Source organism: Acipenser ruthenus, chromosome 21, assembly GCF_902713425.1.
Source record: "Acipenser ruthenus chromosome 21, fAciRut3.2 maternal haplotype, whole genome shotgun sequence".
Taxonomy (NCBI): domain Eukaryota; kingdom Metazoa; phylum Chordata; class Actinopteri; order Acipenseriformes; family Acipenseridae; genus Acipenser; species Acipenser ruthenus.
The window spans coordinates 2,988,043-3,011,419 of NC_081209.1; the positions used below are offsets into that span (position 1 = coordinate 2,988,043).

At 42.1% G+C, this 23,377-nt stretch overlaps 1 protein-coding gene across 2 annotated transcripts in view; it reads left to right on the forward strand.

Moving 5' to 3' along the window:
• The first annotated feature begins 1,197 nt into the window (after positions 1 to 1,197).
• Positions 1,198 to 23,377, forward strand: part of LOC117428387 (kinase suppressor of Ras 2-like) — a 75,430-nt gene continuing 53,250 nt past the window's right edge. For both annotated transcript variants that reach the window (XM_058994321.1, XM_058994320.1), the window contains exons 1-4: positions 1,198 to 2,003; positions 10,127 to 10,267; positions 11,608 to 11,758; positions 18,934 to 19,435. In XM_058994321.1, the coding sequence (XP_058850304.1) occupies positions 1,827 to 2,003; positions 10,127 to 10,267; positions 11,608 to 11,758; positions 18,934 to 19,435 (971 nt within the window). In that variant the 5' untranslated portion in view covers positions 1,198 to 1,826. The remainder of the gene's footprint in view (positions 2,004 to 10,126; positions 10,268 to 11,607; positions 11,759 to 18,933; positions 19,436 to 23,377) is intronic.

Sequence of the window (23,377 nt, forward strand, 5' to 3'; positions counted from 1 at the left end):
TAACAATAACATAAAACACACACACGGTATGTGTGTAAATAATACAAATGTAAACATGGATTTGCTATTGGCGTCGCCGTTAGCAACGCATGCTCGTCTCACTGCTGAGTGGTGCCCTCCTCTCAAGCCGCTTCCGCTAGATAATGATTTATAGGCCAGTGCAATTCAAATTGTGTGTGTGTGCGGACTCACAGAAAGAAACCAATCGTGCTCATTGATTCTTTGTTGCATTGGACGTCAAACAATTCAGTACTGGGGCAGCGGGCTATCACCCCTGAGATATTGAGAATTACAGTGATACATTGTGTTGGGCACATACACGACAAAATGACTTTCTGTTGAAGAAGTCATCAACCTTCTATTTCAATAATTGCAGCAACTCAGTGATATTTCGCATGCTCTGTAAATGTGCCCCTCCCTCGTTAACAGCATAAATAATGGGATGTCGAGAGCAGACCCCCCCCCCCCCCCCCATTTTTCCTTCCTTCCTTCAAAAGGGATTTATTGCTAACAAACAAAATCTATAACTGTTTTATGTCTTGCATTTCTATTTGGCTGTATAGGTGTGAAATGTGCAGTTTTGAAAGAACCACATGCTCTAGCACACGTGCGCTTTCATTTTTCTGGTAGGACACGGGGTTAAAGAAGGCTCCGAGTTTGCTTTCTTTATTTTCAAACAATCTGTTCCTGTTTCACTTCCTGGGTCATTTTTACATCTGCTGTGTCTTCTGGGGTCACAGACTGTCACCAAGAGGGAGTGATTAATAAAATGAAAGAGGTGTGTGGTCAAGCATGACAGAGATTCGAACCCAGTGTAGGAAATATACAGGATTGATATAAAATGTCTTTCTTTCAAAACTGTCTAGCAAATGGAACTAGTTTGTACATTGACTGTTTAGAATTTGTTTCAATAATAATAATAATAATAATAATAATAATAATAATACAAATGTTTTCTGACGGGGTATCCATTTATCACAGTACACAGACTCCCAGTAGTGCTTGTGTGCACAGATTCATGTCCTTTAGGTATCCTTTTATTTATTTATTTAGGTCAATGAGTGCAAGTAACATCTTGGTAACTCTGTTATATTTAGCTCAAATGCTGGAAATCTGAAAACAGTGAGCTCATTGCACTGAGGGAAGCCTTATTATCTCGCGAGAAGCCTCCTCTCTCCCTCGCTCGTTGCTGCTGCCGCTGCCTCCGTCGCTGTTGCTGCTGTTGCTGTGCGTTTGATTGACAGGCAACATGTCGGTGTGGAGAGAGAGAGCCGGGGTGCAGCTGCGGACTGAAGATACGGGGAGCACCTGCACACAAAGCATATACCAGCTCTGAATATAATATTAAAGCACAGATTCGACTCTGCCCAATGTGCAATGCAAAACGAAATATCTATCTATCTATCTATCTATAAATATACATGATATTTAATGTCAGCATACAAAAAACCTGCATGGAGGTAACTGGAGGAAGCGCTCTGTTCTGTTTTTTTCTCTCGCCTGAATTTCTTTATTATTGTGCCAGGCTGAGTCCTCAGCAGCATCAGCACCAACACTACCCGAACTGCTCCGATGAAAGCAGTTGCTGTCTCTGACAAGCGATTAAAAGGGACGATTATAATGGAGTCGTTTTAAAAAAAAAAATAGTAAAAAAATATATATTATATATAGTATATCTTTTTTTCTATCATCTTATCATTTTTTTATTTGTATTTATTTAAAACAAATGGGGATGTTTTTGTTTGTTTATGTATTTATTTATTTTTATTAACGCAATTTACAACAACAACAAAAATAAAAAATAAAGGACTACTGGCAAGCAAACTATGGATGAGGAAAATATGACAAAAAGCGAAGAGCAACATTTGAGTCTGCAGAAAGCCCTGCAGCAGTGCGAACTGGTTCAAAATATGATAGACATTAGCATCTCCAGTTTGGAGGGGTTAAGGACCAAATGTGCCACATCCAACGACTTGACACAAAAAGAGATGCGAACGCTGGAGGTAAGCTGACATTAACAAGCCCTTAATCATTATATATATGATAAATAATTAAAACAACATCTAAAATATATCAACAATGTCGTGTGTATATATATATATATATATATATATATATATATATATATATATATATATATATATATATATATAGACACACACACACCTTTTAAATGCTCAGAGTATTGTTTAAAACAGATTTTTGTTTTTTTCATGCGTGCGGATTTGTTGATATATTTGGGGTTGCGTGCAGTGTGATGAATTAAGGAGCTGCAGTGTGCTGGAGTGAGCCTGCGCATTCTGCAGGTGGTAGAAGAAGGTGGCTCGAGAACAGAATTGCGAGCCCAGTTTCACTGACAAGGCCTAGGTCTCAAATGTCTGTAGCATTTTAAACGGCACAGCTAGCGTGTTTTTATAACGTGTTTTTACGAGATAAGAACAACAGAAAAACACCTTCAGTGGTTCGACATTAATTCACATTTTAACACCTTTTTTTAAATAAAACAAAAAACGGGAATACCGTGGGATAGGCATATGTTATGTAATAAAATACGTGTAATTAAGATATATATATATATATATATATATATATATATATATATATATATATATATATATATATATATATATATATATATATATATTTTTTTTTTTAGTATAACATATGTTTGTATATATTCTTCATTTTAACATCACGAACTGACATTATTTATATACAGCACAATTTGTCATAAGTCGTTTTCCACAGATTCCCCAATGGGGTTGTGATGTAGGCGGGGAATTAAAAACAACGTATTTTGACAGGGATCCAAACTGAATAAGCGACAGTCTGATTAATTTCAGTAGTTTCAGTCGTGCGGTCGTGCAGTCTGGGGCAATTGCTTAAAAAAAATACACTCATCTGGTGGGGAATGAGCTAAATTGAAACAAGACTTTATGAAACACAGAGTATAGGTGGCGAAAGTTAAAGAACGCATTTCCCACGAAGACCCGTTTTAGGTGCTATGTCGATTATCAACTGCATTTTTGTTTTATATCTCAGATGTTACTAATAAAAAAGCACATGATGTTCTCTTCATTATAGCGCCTGTTGTTTCAGTTTACAGTAAGATCTAGAAATATTTTGCTCACCAAACGCCCCCCTTACACTACACGCGGAATAAAGTGTTCATTTTATTAAATAGTTCAGTAAGGACAAGCAACTGTTAACCCTTTTAAAAGTTCAACCTGATACACGATTTACTTGTTACACGGTTGGTCGTGTTTTAATTCACCAGGAGAGCGACATCTAGTGGTTTAAGATTTTAAAAATCACCCGGCAAAGCTGGAGTTTATTTAATTATTTTTTTTTAAATTAAAAATGCTTTAAAAAAAATAAAAAAAAATAATAAAAAAAAAAAAATATATATATATATATATATATATATATATATATATATATCAAGTGCCATATTCATAAAGTAACACCAGTTGTTTTTAGTGAAAAGACATCAAAACATTGATGTTAGAAAGCTTCAGACAAATCGCCCAGGAGCAACTACATGAAACTCAGCTGTTTCTTGCTAGTTCTGTAACATTAGCCCAGGGGTGGCAATAAGACTCCCATTGCATAGCGGTTTGATCCAGTCCTGGTTTTACTGTGAGTTTATTAAGACACACCTGATCTTGTTGCCTGTACACTGGGGCTAATCAAGGTTGTATTAACACCTGGAATGGGTGGAACTGCTGTGCAGTAGGAGTCGTATTTCCATCACTGGCTGCTAGCAGTTTGCATTTTCATTTTAGAAAGAAAAGTGTGTAACAAAGTGGCAAAGGCTTTATGAATATAGCCTGGAATATTTTAAAAGATGAACTCATTTATTTATTTTTTTTCAGTAATGTTCTATGTACTGTGCAATGCAGTGGTGATGCTGTCCGGGCATTATTTACTTTTGCTAAGGGTTTCTTTGCTAAGGGTTTGTCTTCCACAGATAGACGATACAAAGTGTGCAGTGGAAAAGCGTGGGAAACTGAAAAGATGAATGTGCCATCATCCTTACAGTGGTTTATTCCTAAATAAACTTATCACAGTTCTGTCAAGCTGCCTGCACCCAACAAACATGCCCAAAAAGTTTGCTTTACACTCGCCTCTGTCTATCACGGTGAACACTACAACTGCCAGGAATTTACACTGAAAAAAAATCTCATAGACCTCCTGTAGACATTTCAGACTGGATTTCAGACACTAGCCTATGATTTTATACACACTTTAACCTGTAGATTAACATAGTTTATTTAACTGTGCAGGCTTGCATGCACTCTACACCTTATGGCAAATCTAAAACATTTTCTTACTGAAGAACTAGTCTTCAAACTAGGAACTTTGGAACCTCTTGGAATGAACATTCTATTCTGACATAAACATGACATCATCCACACTGTCTGAGGGGCAGAAGGAGGTTCTCTACTGTTTTCTTTGTTTGTGTTAGTGTTGTGCTTTGCCTTGCTAGTGCAGCTTGCATATTCCACTCTGATCTTGCTGCAGACGGTAGCAGGAACATGTTTAGTTTCCAGACAGTTTAAAAAATGAAAATATGTTAACAGGGTTGTGAGAATCTATATCATGCAATCCTCGGATTTCTCAGTCTCATTCCTGAGTGCTGATGTTGACTTTTTAAAAACCACTTCAGCAGGTAAAGGAGACTCAGTTTTCACTGCAATCGCACATTTTTTTTTGCAACGTAACCCTTTCTTTTTTAATGGAAATAAAAAAAACATAAACACTATAAGAAAGGATTTGAAATAACCCAATCATCATAACCCGTTCACCCAGTGCGATATACCATACATTGAATTAGTTTCAATTCGAATAACAACATCAGGTATTGTAATAATGCAATTCAACTTGTCAGCCCAGCACACATGAGCCAGCTCAGCTTTTTGCATGTTTGCATGCGTGTGTCATGGAAATGTGCACATGGCATGCACACGCAGCTCGTTTATTGCCATGCAAGTTTGGGTAATGTGTCTGATGTCTGTGGCACATGGGATCAGTTGCAGTGAGAAGTTTGACTGTATTTTTTTGCATGGCGTTTTGACTGCTCTTTGTTTCAGATTATTCTATTGACGTACGTGCTGCCCAGTCGTTATTGTAATCAGGTAGGAGGATATGATGTGTGAAATGCAAAAACAAAAAGGTTAGTGAGCTTGGCCTAGGAAAGGTTATATGCGTGCACTTCAATGCTGCTTGCAAAAGTTTGCATGCAGCGTGTTGGAAGTATTTTTTTCTCGTGGTTGATCTGCATGCTGGGCTTCAGTAATGCCCTAGATAATCCTAAAGCAATCCATATTTTTCAAACTGAAACCTTTGCTGGCCAGATGTTTCAGATACTGAAATTGAAGAAGGAATCTATGAAAAAGACCTAGGAGTTTATGTTGACTCAGACTTCATCTAGACAGTGATCCTTGATTTTCGTATAGCGCCCTGTTGCAGATTTGCTTGTAGACTGTAGAGGGAGATCCGGTTTGACAGACTCCTGGTACAGATGCAAACATTGCAATAGATGTAGGAGCATCCACACAGGCTCTAGGAGCGAAATTTTCTATGCATTCCTCTACTGCACTGCAACATCATTTCAAACTCAATAGTACAACAGGGATGGGAATAAGACTCCTATTGCATAGCAGTTTCACCCATTCCAGATTTTAATACCAGCTTTATTAGCTACAGTGTATAGGTAACAAAACCAGGAGTGGATCACACTGCTATGCAATGGGAGTCTTATTTCTATCCCTGTACAAGATTCCACCTACTTCTGGTCCTGCAGTGAGAACATTCAAATAGCCTGAACAGGAAAGCTTTATTAGCAGATTTCAAATGGATATGTTGCACATTTATACTTGATCAGAAAAAAACTCAAATGAGACTTCCTGTTTGAGGAGGCTGAATTACAGCAGCCCTCCAGTTTTCGTGAGTGAATGCATTGTTTCTATCAAAGCGGCATGCTGATTTGATTCATCCTCCTCTGTGCTGTGCTGTGACAGTATTAAGTGCTTGATTGCTGCCATCTGCTTCTGTGTTACATACATACCGATACTGCAAAACACTGGCCGATCAATGCAAACAGATCAATACTGTAGAGCTGCTTGTGCAGACAGATGAGCGCGGGAGGCAAGAGCAGAGCTGGCACCGCCCCAGGTCCGGGGCCTCTGGGCCCGGAGAACTTTGTGACAGTTTGTTTGGAAGGGATTTACTCTCACTTGCTGGAAATGTCTCTGATGAACAGTTCGCACTGTCCATGTGTGATCTTTAACCTTGCGTGGCCTCTGGCAGAAGGAGACTCTGTGTTTTCTCTCCGGAACCCACACTGTCCTTCGGCGATCGTGGATTTGTTTAAATGCAAAGTGTCCGAATGGGATTTCTGTAGTTGGAGTGGTGGGTTAACAATGGAATCCAACGTCTTTCACCTCTGGGATAGACACTCGGGTTCAGTGCACTGGCAGGGATGGACACTTCAGCTGGAGATGCCTGTTCCTGTGGGAACACTTATTAAACTTGCATAACATGATGAAGAAATCGCTTCTGTTTGAATTGCACTCGACAGTAAAAAGCATAGCAATCTCGCACATTTCTCAGTCAGTTTCTATATGGACTTTTCAATATACAAACCAAAAGAATCAGCGATTGGCTTTCTGTATCCCACGTAGGCGATGTAATGTTGAATCGCACGTTAATCTGCAGGTTAAAAGTGTGTGTAAAATCATAGGCTAGTGTCCGAAATCCAGTCTGAAATGTCTACAGGAGGTCTATGAGATTTTTTTTCAGTGTAAATTCCTGGCAGTTGTAGTGTTCACCGTGATAGACAGAGAGACAGAGGCGAGTGTAAAGCAAACTTTTGGGGTATGGTTGTTGGGTGCAGGCAGCTTGACAGAACTGTGATAAGTTTATTTAGGAATAAACCACTGTAAGGATGATGGCACATTCATCTTTTCAGTTTCCCACGCTTTTCCACTGCACACTTTGTATCGTCTATCTGTGGAAGACAAACCCTTAGCAAAGAAACCCTTAGCAAAAGTAAATAATGCCCGGACAGCATCACCACTGCATTGCACAGTACTGGAGAAAAACCACATGCAGAATACACCGTGGTTAACTGGCTTAAGAGCAGGCCTGTGCGTTGGCTCCAGTGAATGATGAAAGGGCAATCTATTAAAAGATATTTTATTGAACTCTTAAGCTGTAATTGCATTGAGGGCTCTCAGGAGAGGTTTTTGAATGTGAGCATAATGTATCATTAATGATGTCCAGAGAGCAGTCCAGATCCTTACCTCAGGATCCCCCGAGTGCCATTGGCTTTCAGTTAAAGGTTGGTTCCCATGCAAACCGAGAAACACAAAACTGAATTGCCTTTGCATTAATGGTGTTCATAATTGTATTACACTTGATTATAATTGATGGGTAGCTGGCTAAGGCCATGCAGCTGAATTGCTTCCTGTCCCCACATCACTTTTGTGATCTGGAACATATTTACATAGCTGTAAGGAATGATGCTCTAGAACATATTACAGTGCTGTAATGAATGATGCTCTAGAACATATTTACAGTGCTGCAATGAATGGTGCTCTAGAACATATTTACAGTTCTGTAATGAATGATGCTCTAGAACATATTTACAGTTCTGTAATGAATGATGCTCTAGAACATATTTACAGAGCTGTAAGGAATGGTGCTCTAGAACATATTTGCAGTGCTGTAATGGATGATGCTCTAGAACATATTTACAGTGCTGTAATGGATGATGCTCTAGAACATATTTACAGTGCTGTAATGGATGATGCTCTAGAACATATTTACAGTGCTGTAATGGATGATGCTCTAGAACATATTTACAGTGCTGTAATGGATGATGCTCTAGAACATATTTACAGTGCTGTAGTGAATGATGCTCTAGAACATATTTACAGTGCTGTAATGGATGATGCTCTTGAACATATTTACAGTGCTGTAATGGATGAATGCTTCTTTATTCTTGATGCATTAGGTGGCAGTATCTGCAAAGAAAGTGTTTTTTTTGCTGATAATAAAATGGCATAAATAAGAAAACTGCACACGTTGGTCACGTGAAACTACAGGTGCAATCCACAAGCAGTTTCCTGTTGGAACAGTAATCAACAATCGATGCCTTGAGAAAACCTTAGTGTTCATACATGTGCATGTGATTATACATGTAACATAATACATACCTTTGCATCAGATTCTGCACAAAACTCAACACCAAACAAATACAAGCAGAAGAGCTTTAGACTAGCAACATAAAAGTCCTGGGGATCAATAAGCAATTAGCTGCTGCATCTCCACATGAATCGTTTCCATGTTTCAGATTTTAGAGGCGGTGCTGTTTGTATGTGAATGTTATCTTAACAGTAATTGAATGGGGTCCTCCTGGCTGTATGAGTTCTTATAGTCTAATACCAGTATGCAGGTTGTTGCAAGTTTAAAATCACTTTGCTGACTCTGGTGTGGAAGGGGGCTCTGAATAAACTGTTCCAGTGCAGGAAACTCCTCTTGTTATATCCAGCATGTTAGAGGGAAGGACCTCATCGATCTTCACAGGGATTTTCAAAGCCATCTCCCTGATACTTCTCTGTCAGGAAGCAACACGTTTCTCATGAGGAGCTCCCACCTCACAACACAGCGCTAGCTCTGTTCCGTGTCACAGAGGATTAGAACGCACTGCCTGCCGTTTCACAGTGCTCCCAATTTCACAGTGCAAGGCCATCACAGGTGTTATGCTGCTCTGGGTTTGTTGTCAGTTTATTATGCATGCTTACAGTGAGTAGATAAGTAGGCGTGTGTTTTAAATCATTACTGGCAATTGTGTGCATGGCAGGGATGGAAATAAGACTCCCATTACATAGCAGTTGGATCCATTCCTGGTTTTACTATGAGCTTAATATGACACACCTGAGCTTGTTACCTGTACACTGGGGCTAATCAAGCTCGTAGTAAAACCTGGAATGGGTGAAATTGCTGCGCAAAAGGAGTCTTATTTCCACCCATGGTTTTGCATTAAGCATGTTAGTGAATGTGGAGCCTGCATGTTTGTGAAGAGGGTTACAGTTTATTCTAACCTCGGGGGTGTTTTCCCATGGACCACTACTGGTGTGCGTTCTTACATGTAGGGTTGGAACAATAGTCAGTATTATTAGAATATAACTAGTTTTTAAAAGCATGTCTGTCTGATTGCTGTCGATGTGTACTTCATTTCACTGGTCCCTATGCTGGTTACTGTACTGAAACCTGTGCTTTTACACGCGGTGTATAAATAAAGCGCAGCAATTCTAAACCACACGTGTTTTTTTCAGAGGTGTTTTGCTGCCCTCTAGTGGCTATCTTGGAGTTATACTGATTCCTCACGTCTCATCCATGTGCAAGCCTAACGTGCAGCATTTTATTACCCTAAACCGAAAGAACAAGCTGCTAATGATACAGAACTAGCGAGAGAACATCCAGTTATTTATATCAAGTTTTTAAACTTTTTTTTTTTAATTAGCACAGTACTTTGAGATAGTGCCCTAATTGCTGTGCATATTATTATTACAGCATTTATTTATTTATTTTATCAAAGTAGCAATTGAGATATAATAGTTACTTTGCCACTACAGTAATAAAAAATCTCAACACAACAGTTTGTACCAAGGAAGCTTTAATAATCTGATAAGTCCCATTATTATTATTATTATTATTATTATTATTATTATTATTATTATTTAGAGTATCACAAAATGACTCAGCTCTTAAAAACCCAGGTCAAATGATGCTACAAAATATCACAGAAAAGTCTCAATGGACGCTGGAAGTCCGATCCAAGACCTGCAGAATTAGTATCTGCAGTGCCACCTAGCTTCTCGATATATCAGTGATGCATTGTTCTTCACATTTCCATATTACTTCATGTTTACAAACCATTTGATCTGATACAACAGCCCCCCCTAGATTACGCCACCGGGAATACCTTGCTGTCGTTCACAAAAACTCTAGTTGCAGTTTCGAGTTATTCTCTATAATCCCTGCTGCTGCTGTTACAGCGCTCCTCAGTAAGCATGCTAATGAGATTGCTCGTCGCTTGTTTGTTTCTGTGTTTCAGGGCAAGCTGGTGAAGTATTTCAGCAGGCAGCTCTCCTGCAAGCGGAAGGTCTCCCTACAGGAGCGCAATGCTGAGCTGGAGGGTTTCCCACACCTGACACACTGGTTCCGCATTGTCAACATGCGCAAGGAGGTCACGGAGGTACAGCTAACACGGCTATGCCCTTTACCCAGAGATAACCCTATAGCAGTTAAAGATAACTGGGCTGTATGATTGTGAAAATGTAAATGCTGTCCTGCAACAGTTTTTTGTTTGTGTTTTTCTTGTTTCATAATAGCATCAAGCAGCAGGAATTACACTTAGATTTGGCATGAGTCTGAATAAGAGAAGCACATTAGATTGATCATGTGATGTGACATGTGATCCCCTAAGCTGGGGGAGCAGCACAGTTGCAAACAGTCTTCCAGAAATGGGGCAGTGCAAAGACCTAACAGCATTCGACAGAGGCGTGACAGATAGGGCAAGACAAGCAGGCACCGCAGCAGCAAGGACAGTCACGTTGGTAAGCAGCTACAAGATATCGGTCATCAGAGTGCGTCAGCCGTGTCAAAACTAAGGGAAAGTGGCCGCCACGAGAGAGACAGCTGTGTCCGCAAAGAGTTTGTGACAGACAGAGAGAAAAGACGGTCAGAGAGGCTTGTTGGTCAAGTCTGAAATATGATTGACTGAATGGATTAGCAATCCATTGAGACAGCCTTCCAGCACCTTGTGGAGTCTATACCACATCCTGTCAAGGCTGTGATCAGACAGCCTTCCAGCACCTTGAAGAGTCTATACCACCTCCTGTCAAGGCTGTGATCAGAGCCTTCCAGCACCTTGTGGAGTCTATACCACATCCTGTCAAGGCTGTGATCAGACAGCCTTCCAGCACCTTGTGGAGTCTATACCACATCCTGTCAAGGCTGTGATCAGACAGCCTTCCAGCACCTTGAAGAGTCTATACCACATCCTGTCAAGGCTGTGATCAGAGCCTTCCAGCACCTTGTGGGGTCTATACCACATCCTGTCAAGGCTGTGATCAGAGCCTTCCAGCACCTTGTGGGGTCTATACCACATCCTGTCAAGGCTGTGATCAGAGCCTTCCAGCACCTTGTGGGGTCTATACCACATCCTGTCAAGGCTGTGATCAGACAGCCTTCCAGCACCTTGTGGAGTCTATACCACATCCTGTCAAGGCTGTGATCAGACAGCCTTCCAGCACCTTGTGGTGTCTATACCACATCCTGTCAAGGCTGTGATCAGACAGCCTTCCAGCACCTTGAGGAGTCTATACCACATCCTGTCAATGCTGTGGTCAGACAGCCTTCCAGCACCATGAGGAGTCTATACCACCTCAAGGCTGCGATCGGGACAGACAGTGGTCAAACCCGATACTAGTTACAGGTCAAGGCAGTGTAGATAGATTGAGTTTTCTTTAGTGGCAGGACTGCACCTCTCCGATGTGTGAGTAACGCCCCCCTCTCCCCTCCGTGTGGTTCCAGGAGATCGGTCCAGACGAGTTGACCCTGGAAGCCCTGCTGGAGATGAGTGATGAGCAGGTGTGTGAGACCGTGCAGAAGTACGGAGCCAGCAGTGAGGAGTGTGCTCGCCTCAACGCCTCCCTCTCCTGCCTGAGAAACGTCCATAAAGCAGGTAAGGAATCTGTGTTATTAGTCTGACAGGTATGTCAGTAACATGCCCAGGATTATTAATAGGTTGCAATAAAAAGTCCCATTCATCTTAAAACACCCTGGGAGAGGTCACTCCCACAGAGTACGTGCAGCGGTTCTCTTTCGTGTGCAACATTAGCAGATGCCAGGTTCATGTATTACCTGGAGATTCAGCACAGTGTTTTGTAGTGTCATGTCATTGCTATTTCAGCAGAGGGCAGCAGCGATTCATATATCGCTCAGAGGAACTTGATTCCCCAGCAGCAGTATGTAGAACAGATATACACCACAGCAGCATGTGTGTACTAGAGTTTAATACGAATGCATTTATGAAGAGGATGAAGACATTGTGGTACATATAAGAAATGATCCTACATGCCTTTTAGTGGTACAGTGTAGACCCAGTGCATAAGATGTCCTCAACAATCACTTAGAGAATTGGGATATTAACAGGAAGGTGGCAGTGGTGGGATTTGAGGTTTGTACAGTATGCTTCAGAAAGTTTGGGTAGGTCGAATGAGAGAATAGAATTGAGAGCTTGGACTGCTGACCAGTGTGCAGTTTTACATTGTGGGTTTCAGATGCAGTACTTTATTACGACCAGGAGGTGGGGGTGTGGGCCTACACAGAAGAATGCTTTATGCTCAATTACAGCATATCGGTCTGTTGTACAGTGCATCCTCTCTAAAACCAGCCTGCCATCTACCACACTGCCCAGAAAACAACATTCCTGCCATATACAGAACACTATGCACCTCTAAACCACTGCCTCCTCTTAAGCAGTACATTTTCTGACACCTGGCACTTTGATCAGTGTTCTGATGTTTTAAGGTACTGATGATATGAAGGTCATATTTTGGCTACCTTGCAGCAACGCAGAGTCAGGACACAGTGCTGAAGAGTGCTGTTTCTTATCCGTTCCACTAGAGGGAGATCTTTGACAGTAATCCTGGTAATCATGTTGAGAATTCGCTCAAGAAAGTGCTTTCTAATTATTCTGGAAGTTATGAAGGTAGTTTTAAGGTACTGTATGTTTGTATTTAGGTACAACTGCTGTTGCAATTGAACCCTTAGTAGTTTGGTGGGAAGGCATGCTTCTGTCGTGTCTGGGTAGTTTTCTATAGAATGAAGTAAAGGTTCTGAGAACAGGACAGCGTTCTAGAGCGTTCTGGGCTGCATATTGCCAAGCCTTCACTTTCTCTTCGAATGGTATTGCCTATCATTGACTAAACCTCGCTTTTACTATCATGATTGAACTTTTACTAGAGGGGTTATCTCTGTCGCCCAGTTCATGTGAGCTCTGCTTGATCAGCAGCTGTTGAAGTTCATATGAATGGAATTAAAAAGGGAAGAGGCTTCGAATGTCATATTACCCTTGTGTTCCCCCTGTAATGTTTTCTGGTGTTTGTAATTATTCTGAGGGGTCCTGTTGATCCAGTATGAAGTTTATTTTAAGTGTTCTCTGAGTCCTGGCTTTGAGTCTGTCTGGAGAATCCGGGGACTGGCAGCTGTCTTTATTCCTGCCCCTTCATTTTCTCCCCCTGGTCTAAAAGATCACATGGAAGTTTATAAGAGCACTTTGCCTGATTACCAGCTTCACATTCAATTCAAGCCCTTCAATGTGAGGGGATGGGGATGGCAGTGCTCCTGTTACTACTGCTAATCTCCCTTCTGAGCGTCACAGAGTCCGGGGAGAGAGCCACTAGCAGCGTGCTCTTCCACCTTCTCTTTACTGTAGGAGGGACTGTAACTAGATTAGAGGAGGCAATGCAAGGGGTGTGCAAGCAAGCTGATTTAATGAGGGATTAGTGCAAGTCGTGTTCAGATTTTAAAGCTCTGCCATGCCCTATGCTTCTGTGCAACGCATGCCATCGCAGGAGAGCCCTACCGTCAGTGAACGGTGTTACTGCAGTTAGAACAGAGTGTTACAGCAATTAGATGGAAATGCACAAAAAACAAAATATACTTCTTTGAGTCTTTGAAAAAAACATCACGTCATTTTCAGGGAATCGATTAATAAAAGTATGAAACGAGCAGATTATTATGGGCTGTACCCATAGGTGTACTCTACATGAGGGACGCGGGGGATGCGGGGGGACATGTCCCCCTCACTTTTTCATCCTCTGGGAAGTGTCCCCTTCACATTGCAGCAGTACTGAAACGCATTTCTAAATCACTTTCTCATATAATCAATAGTCAGTACTGCAGTCTCCACTGGGACCCAGCGGAAACACCAATCAACTGAGGCAGTGCATTATGGGTGATCTCCAGCAGAGACGAGAAAGCAGAGCCCCGCAGTAACAAACGTTTTATTTTTTCTTTTCTTTTTGAAATTTCTCAGTCGTGATTCCATTTCCCATGTCTGTGGTCTCAATACTGTATAAGAATATTTCTATTTGAACATGAGGATCTTACTGGCTGTGAAACACCCCCCTCCTGTCCTCCGCAGAGGGAGCTAGCGACCGCAAAGAGGCGCCAATCTGAATCAAATGAACGATCACTGCCCCGATGGTAAGGAGACCGGCGATAATAATGCTGATTCTAACAGGAGGTATGGTGATTGAACACTGCTTTAATAGAGAGCTTGTCCTAACACATTGAGAGCCTCAGATCTGTCTCTGTGTTGAAGGGGATTGACATAGAGCAGCTGTAGTGGTGAAATGGTCTGTGAAGGGAGTTTACTTTACATACATCAGTCTGTATAATATGAGACTCAGTAGGTGGCAATAATTATTCCATACCCTTGCTTGCTATTGGTCTGTGTGCGAAATTCAATGAAGACTGATAGGAGGAAGACAATGGCCTGGAAAAAGCATTGAACATTATTGAAATTGTTAAAAAAAAAATTAAAAAATGAATGAAGCAATGAAGAGCTCCCCATGTTACATAATGTATCAACAAAAAAAAAAAAAAATAGGCTGAGCTTTGTGAATGGGGCTCTCTGTATATGTGAAAGGCAGCAGGCAGCCCCATTAACATGTCAGGATTACTGTGTTAATATTGATGACTTTGAATTAGCAGAGGTTAACCTTTCATGTAATCCTCGTTTCATTTCCACAGACGTTTGGGAACAATCCCAACGAGCGATGCTTCAGCGCTGCACTAATTAGGATCAGGCATTGTTGGGGAAACGTGCTTTTTAGCTTTTTCAAGTATTTAAAGACAATTGTTAATGCACAATTAGTATGCCGATTAACATAAATCCTTCTATAAATATGCAACCATAAATCTTACTGGTTTTCAGACTGCTTTGTCATGGTGTTCGAGCTTCACACCGGCCTGATATAGATGCAATGAAAGCCTCTGAGTGTCGGGGGGGGGGGGGGGGGAGTCTATGTATAATATACAGCTATCTGACCGTAACATAATGTGCTCACAAGGGTGAGCGTCTCAGATTATACCTTTAGACCTTAAGCTTCCATTTCATACTTAACCACCACAGTGTTTTCTAGCATCAGCCTGACAGGAAGTTCTCATTTATCAAGCTTTCAGCTCTGTAACGATGAGTATCTCGTCCTGGATACATTTTGACAGCGACTAAAGCGTTCTGTGTGACTCCACTTGAGCAACTTTGACTTGAAGTTTAGTAAAACAGAGCTGTTGTTATTATACTGTGTCCGTGCCAAACGCCCAGGAACTTCAAGATGACTTCTAAAAATCACATTGTAACAGGCGCTATGCCATGTGGAATGACTTTATTAGTTAGTACACCTTTAATGTTAAAACTACATGGAAGAAAGCTGCTTTGATAACGTAAGTAATTACAATTTAATTTATTGCTTCTTGCTAGGGGTCATTAAGGGCGCTGCAAAGCTAAAATAATATAAAATGAAATTCACTTTAATATTTTCACATCTGAATCAGGCCCTATGTGGACGGCTACCAGATCAATCATTATTGTCTAATGAAAGGTACTTGGTACTTATACAGTTTATGATTTGTCTTTCGATAAAGTATTGATGCACATTTAAAAAAACGACACCTCAAACTATATGATCTTCCGTTATTGCTTCTGCCAGCGGCTGTTTCAAAGCTTACAGAGCAAACGTTCAGATATTTCAGTCAGTGGAGCCTATAGATCATGTCACACAGCCACGCATGTGAAGCTGGTAATCAGGCAAAGTGCCCTTATAAACTTCCACGTGATCTTTTAGACCAGGGGGAGAAAATGAAGGGGCAGGATTGTTCAGTCCCTGGAGCCTCGGACCACGTTCAGAAGTGTCTTCGGAAGAATATTTCATTTGATTTCATTTATTATACGGCTCGGAATCACATTTGCAGTCACTGTCTCTGACATTTTCTTTTATCATACTGGAAAAAAAATCAAAAACCCTTCACAGCCTTCCCACGATGAGGATGGGCAGGAACCCTGAGCGGAATTTATATTGTAAAACAGTCTTGAGTGCAAATTGCTTTGGAGATGTTGAAACAGCAGGCTTGAACTTAAAAGAGCGTGGTGAGAGGGTGTAGTGTAGTGTCAAGTTTCACCGAATCCTCCTTACTTTCCGTTTGCTATTCTCCTGTAGGGAGTCACACTTCTCAAAGATATTTACTCCAAATCGTCATTAGCGCATTTCTTTCATGAAGGACAGAGTAAAGTCACCAAGCCTGATACCAACAACTAAGACGTTTTAACTTAGGAACTTGTAAGCAGTCTTAAATCGTTTGTTATTCATTTTAAAATTATGTTTTTTTTCTTCTTTCAGATAACAATTAACTTTGCAATTAAGTACAGATTATTTTATTGTTAGCCTCTGTGCGGCAGACTTCTGGTCGGGAGACAGACACTTCAATATCTCTGAATCTCTACCTTTAGATCGAACCTGGTCCAAACCCTTTGCGATTCTGTACACTGCAGCGCTCATATGAATCCCCGCTTAATAAGATCCACAAGGTATAAAGGCTCACAAGCAAAGTTTCTTTTCAGGTGTGTTTTTTTTTGTCTATTATTAGACGCCCTAATTAAAAATGCACTGATGAGCCTCATCAGTTATGACCCGTGTAGCAGCTAGACATGTGCTGGAGCTCTGTCCCTGGTGCTTACTCAAGACGTGGGGTACTTGAGTGATCATCTTCACAGAGTTTCACAGCAGAAGGGAAGGCAGAGCCTCGCTCCTCGAGAGCTCTTCATTAGGGGCTAATTGTACCCACAAAATCCCCTCAGCTGTTCAACATGAGTCACCTAAACAAAATGTTTTATTCAGGAAGTCTGAGCAGCATCGTGTTCGCAGGCTGAATTAATGAGAAGAGTGAGAGGCACATACCTGGAGACCACTGGAACAAGGAGCGGGGAGAGGGGAGAGGGGAGTGGGTAGCATGGAGCAGGGAGAGGGGAGCGGGGAGAGGGGAGTGGGTAGCATGGAGCAGGGAGAGGGGAGCGGGGAGTGGGGAGGGGGGAGAGGGGAGTGGGTAGCATGGAGCAGGGAGAGGGGAGCGGGGAGAGGGGAGAGGGGAGCATGGAGCATGGAGCTGGGAGCTTGGAGACGGGAGCATGGAGCTGGGAGCTGGGAGCTGGGAGCTGGGAGTGGGGAGCAGGGAGCAGGGAGAGGGGAGAGGGGAGAGGGGAGCATGGAGCAGGGAAAGGGGAAAGGGGAGAGGGGAGCATGGAGCATGGAGCTGGGAGAGGGGAGCAGGGAGCGGGGAGCGAGTCATTGTTATTTTATGCAGTGTTGAGTGGGCCCGTCGAAGCCGAGCCTGGGGAAAGGTTGTGGATGTCACCACACACCATTGCTTCAGAGAGAAGGATCAGTGGCTTTCTGGCAGATGAGCTGTCACTGTCATGTTGATGGGCACATTTAAGGGTCATCACCTCCTGTGAGGGTGCAAGACAATACGGCATCTCTGAAATAATGTGCTGTGCTCCAGATAGAGAACACACACACATGCTCACACACACAGGCACACACAGGCACACACACACACACACACACGCTGGTTTGAATTAAAATGTATCTACTCCAAATGTATGTATTGCACCATATGCGCCTCCTGTTTTTGCACCTTGTAGCCTCTAGTCAATACACTTCTGCAAGAGTTGCTTCTTTTAATATCTAGCGAAATAAAATCTCCTGACCTAGTGGTTCAGATTGCTATTAAGCCTGAAAGAGAGTTACAGACTGCTCAGCATCTATCAAACTATGATTGAGGAGGTCTGTGCTAATAAAACTCTATTACTTTGAATTTTAATTGCTGAGTGCAATTCTCTGGGTTTCAGACAGTTTAGCGTATCATGTAAATGGAGAGAGAATTACAAATAATGACTGCTGGCAAAGAAAATTGGTTTTATTTTAATAGGAGGACAGAATTCACAGCGCTGTCATGCAGATAAGGGGTAGACAAATCAATGACTACAGCAGATTGCAGCGTTTACAAATAGACTGCGGGTAAATTTGAGCCCTTACTGATTAAAACCTGTAATTAAGACCTTCGTTGTATAGCTACCAAGTGCAGAGAGTTTATGTACAGAAGACAATAGGTTTAATGACACTGAGAAGAATCCTGTACTGCAGAACTTGAGTAAATTCAACATGTGATGGGGACATGCAGGGCTAGAGTAAATTCAATTCAGACACACACCGCGTGCCACCAGGCAGTGGCGTACCTTTGGTTTAAAAGTGTGTGTGGGGGTGGAGTTGGGGGTGTTTCTGTAGCTGGGGCATCTAGTAGTAACATGATAAATAAACGTTCATTTGATTCAGATTGGCGCCTCTTTGCGGTCGTGAACTCCCTGTTCGGAGGACAGGAGGGGGTATTTGACAGCCAGTCTACGACAATAAGACCCCCATGTTCAAATAGAAAACATTTTTATATAGTATTGAGACCACAGACACCGGCAATGGTAATTTACAATTAAAAGAAAATAAAACACTTCTTACTACCGGGCTGAGCTCTCTCCTCACTGCTTGAGCTCTCCCACAATGCATTGCGCCACAACGCTGACTCAGTTGATTGGTGTTTCCGCTGGATCTTTGTGGAGACTGCTATACTGACTAGTGATAATACCAGTACATTATTGACAAATCAAAGTGTTAGGACTGCTGCAATGTGCGGGGGAGCCACCACGGGCAATGTCGTTGATCCTTTTAGAAATAAAAGAAGTTGTGCATACTTTGTAACGGATATTCTTAATAAATTGATTTTTTTTTCATTCTCCAACAGGAAGCAGCCATTCCAAGCAGGACTGGGCCATCCAGTGGCCAACGTCCGAAACTGGGAAGGAGAACAACCCCATCAGCCAGCCTGAGCCCAGCCAGTGGATCCGCTTCCACCTGTCCCAGAGCCCCAAGGTCCAGTCCAAGTACAACCAGCACTACTGCCAGAGCCCGCAGAGCCTGGGCCCAAACTACATGCACGTGGACCGGCTCACGGTGGAGAGCTACCCTGGACTCTTCCCCCCCTTGGAAGGGCACCGCTCCTTACCTCCGTCCCCTCGGCAGCGGCACTTCGCCCACACCCCTCCCCGGACCCCCCCAGTGCTGGCCACCATGACGCCCCCGGGCACCCCGCCGGTGAGGAGGAGGAACAAGTCGAAAGCGCCGGGAACGCCCCCTCCCGCCTCCCGCAAGCTGATCCACCTCCTGCCGGGCTTCACCGCACTGCACCGGAGCAAATCCCACGAGTTCCAGCTGGGGAACAGAGTGGACGAGGCGCAGACACCCAAGTAAGCATCCCGCCTCTCTCTACTCCACTCTGCCTGGCTTGTGTCAGTTCTGTTTCATCTGAATCCAATAAAATATCCAGTGCAACCCTTGTCAGGTCTCTAATCCAAACTGGAAAAATGCATTCGCAGTAAGCTAAATATCCCAGTATAAGTGTACATGTTCGCATGGCGACTTCACACGGGGATGGATACAAAATAAAACTCTCTTCTAGTCTTCATATGGGGACACATGGAAGACGCGAATATATGATGAATATATGAAAAAAATTGAAAAAAAATGTTCAAATATATTTATTAGGTGTCCAAAACTACTTTAAGTAAACAGAGGATACACCATGTGGAGCAGTGTTGTTAGTCCACGGATATTAATGGCCACAGGCCCCTGGACTATGATGAACAGCTCAATTTGGAGCAATGCTTTCCATAGATCAAGTTCAAAATGGTTTCAATTTTAATAAATGCAAGATAGATTCATTGAATACAAAAAAGTGATTCATTGCTCTAAACAAAAAACATGACAGCTGTAATTACAAATCGCTTAATTACTTAATTAAGTCATGCCTTCTCAATGCAGTACATCTGAAGACAGGGCCCATTGTCCTCCCCGTTTAAGGTGTTTGTTTGCCTTGGATTCTACAGCGGTTCTGAATTGACTCACAAGGGTAATGATAACAGAGGGGTGAATGAGGGGCAGCACCTTTGAAACGAAAGCCTTTGTTCCTAATCTTGTTGTGATGGTGACTCCCAGGTACAGTTCCCATGAGCACGCTGTGGTCAATTAGAGATCACCCACAATGCACTGTGGATATCCCTTGTTGTAACCCTCTGTGTGTGTGTGCGTGTGTTTAAATGCATGGGACAGCTCAGGCTGCATAAACAATTGATTACCAGTCCTGACTTAACTTAAAGTGCAGCTGCATTTAACATGAGAGCAGATGGTTGAAGATGTCTCTTGTCAGGTACACCGTTAACCAACACACAGGAATATTTTCCAGGAATCTTTCAGGAATATGAAACCATATCAGAAGCAGTTAATGTGCTCCTGGGTAATATTAATTCTGAGTCCATTGTGTTAGCAATGCTGGTAATGCCGTGGTCTGATAATAATTCTACTTGGGGTTGTTCAGGGTTATACACAGGAATATGATTCCAATGATATTTTTCAATTATCTGTATCTTTTTTTCAGCAGCTCCTGAAGTCATTGAAGTTCAGTTTAGCACATGAGTGTGCCATTTCCATGAAAGGACCCTTGCCTGAGTGTCCAATTCCTTGGGAGTAGATGCTCATTGTAGTGTCAGAGTGAAGCGACAGTTATTTCCAGCATCTTTTCTCATCCCCTAATTAATAGGGACTATGTGAAACGCTCCCTCAGCCCACATAGTAACCTCTTGACATTTCAGATTATAATCCTCAGCTGCATGCCTTAAAAGTGTATTTAAAACCTGCAGTAATGACAGCAATGCTTTCAGAGTGTCACTGCTATCCCCATCAGTCGATTCCTGTCTCCCATTTTTTATTCTCATTTTTGGGAGTGTTCTGATGTTTTAGCAGCGTTGGATCAGCATGATCTAAGAAGGATCAAAAGTGCGCGAGGTCGGCATAGCTCTGCGCTGATTACCTCCGTTCTGTCAGATAGCAACAGCAAAGTACCGCCTCTGAAACATCTGGAACGAATGTGAAGCATCTGAGACTACGCATTCTTCACTGAGGATTTCCTGCTCATTACTGTCCGTGCGATACTGTGTGGCTTTATCCATCTCTATTCCTTTGTCAGCCTCTTTGGCGGATCCATCATTGAATTAATCTGCCTGCAGACTCTGTAGCTGTCATTTTATCCGTCGATATATATTAGAAAAGTGATACCTGGACTAGCACTGATATGCATGTGTTAATTGCCTCCAACGTTGCACTCTGATATGTAGGTCCAGAATTAAACTATCGACAGCTGCTCTTGAGAGCAGATGCATTTGTGTTTTGTTTTTCTGCATCACATTAAGTTCTGAAAGTTTGTTTTTTCTTTCTCTTGCCATTGCTCCCAAGCGTACTGAATGCAAAGAACAGCAAGCAGGCTAATTAGAAAAATGTATATGGTCTTGGTATCATACAACCCTTAGATGGTGCTGCTGTGCTTGTGGATGTGAATTCCCCTCCTGCACAAGTGAATATAAAGCCCATGCATTGGGGGGGTGGTATAATTGTTGTGCGGTTATCCTTGTTTGAGGTGCCGGTAGCTCCAAATCTTGGTTCAAATTGGTAATGGAAATGTTTTTTGTAGGTTACCTTTTGCTGGAGTTCTTCCTGTGGTGGTTAGTTATGCTAATGATAATAATGCAACAGCAAGGACATGTATTTTTACTGAATAAAGCTTAACATGCACAGTGCGCTTGGTGAACAATGTGCAGGATCTGCGTAGCCTCTGCAGTGCTTTTGAAGTTGAAAGGCAGTTTTTCTCCATGTCGCCGTTCTCGGCTTTATCACGCAGTGAGTCGGCCAGACAATGAACTCCTTGGCTGTCTGTAATCAAATAACATTTTACCTCATTACTCTTTCTTCATCCCTTCCCGAAGGACTTTCATTCATTTTTATTGTACAATATGTTAAATAACAGTGTTAGGAGGCTATATAATGGCTGGACTCCGTTCCGGATGGCTGGATGATTGACTTTATTACATCAACGCTTTCTGTAATGAAGGGAGTTGTCATTTATTATTCTTTTAATAGCGTGCTGCTTATATGCAGAAAGGCCTTTTTTTCTTTATTTCTCTCAATCAAAAAGGAATCCCCTTGATCTGTGTGCTTAGAGGCAGTGTGCTATTCTCACCTGCTATTCTCACCACCTCCATGTAGACAGCTTCGACTCAACAATTAGTTACTGAGCAGCTCTGCTTATGAGAACCTGTCGTATGTTCCCAAAGGCAGGACGACCGTTTGGAGAAGCGAAGAGGAGCAAGTTGACAAAGTCCATTATAGCTTCAGGCGTCAGGCAGGGTTCCTCGCTCTTCTTCAACAGAAGCATGATTAGTAAGAAGCGGCCAGCGTTCTCAGGGCACCAGGTATCGAAGGTTAATTCACTCGCTGTTGAGTGTTTGGATGCTGCTGCTTACAATGGAACTTGTATCCTATTAGGGTCTGCACCTTCAATGCAAGTGCAGTACTTAAAGGCATGTTAGCATCACATTGAGTTTTTTACTCCTTAGAAATGGTCATTCTTTTTGAAAAAGCATGGCTTAATTCAACCTTTTCTGTGGTTCTCAGTTGGTTAAATAGCTTTTTGTTGCTTAAACAGTGTTTTCCAAGACCCGTAGCTAAGGGAACTTCACTGCACTGCCCTGAAGCTTCTGCAAGTAAACATACAGCCTGATGAATGGGTTACCATGTCTAACCTGCATTGCCATGTGTTAGTAACAGAGTCCTTTCATGATAAACGCTGTTATTTACTCAAAGCAAACCTACAAGATCTATTTTCCTATGTCAGCATGATAGACAGCTGGCTCTGGTCACTTCCAGTGTGCTGTTCAGGGGTTCCTAATAGTACCAGCACTCATTTATAAAGCTTATTAAACCTCTATTTGTACAGGTTTTCTTTCCAGGCTGAAGAACATTGAGCAGAGTAAGGTTGTAAAATGAACATCAGAGTTTCTGAGCAAAGGGAGAGTAGTTCAAATCAAACATTTCAACGGCAGACTACATAAGTTTTGTTAACCTGAATTGTAGATTTAGTTTGAAGCTTACAACACATGAAAAACGCTGGCAAGTACACGGTATTATACACAGGCAGTACATGCACGGGGAAAACAATCTGCAATAGTTTTAAGAATCTATATTCAAAATAACTTCTCTTCCAAGACGTTTACCCCTGTATTTTTTCTGGCGCGCGATGCTAAACCAGTGATAATGTTGTGAATCACATACAGAATAGGGAGTAAATCACATCTCCCTTC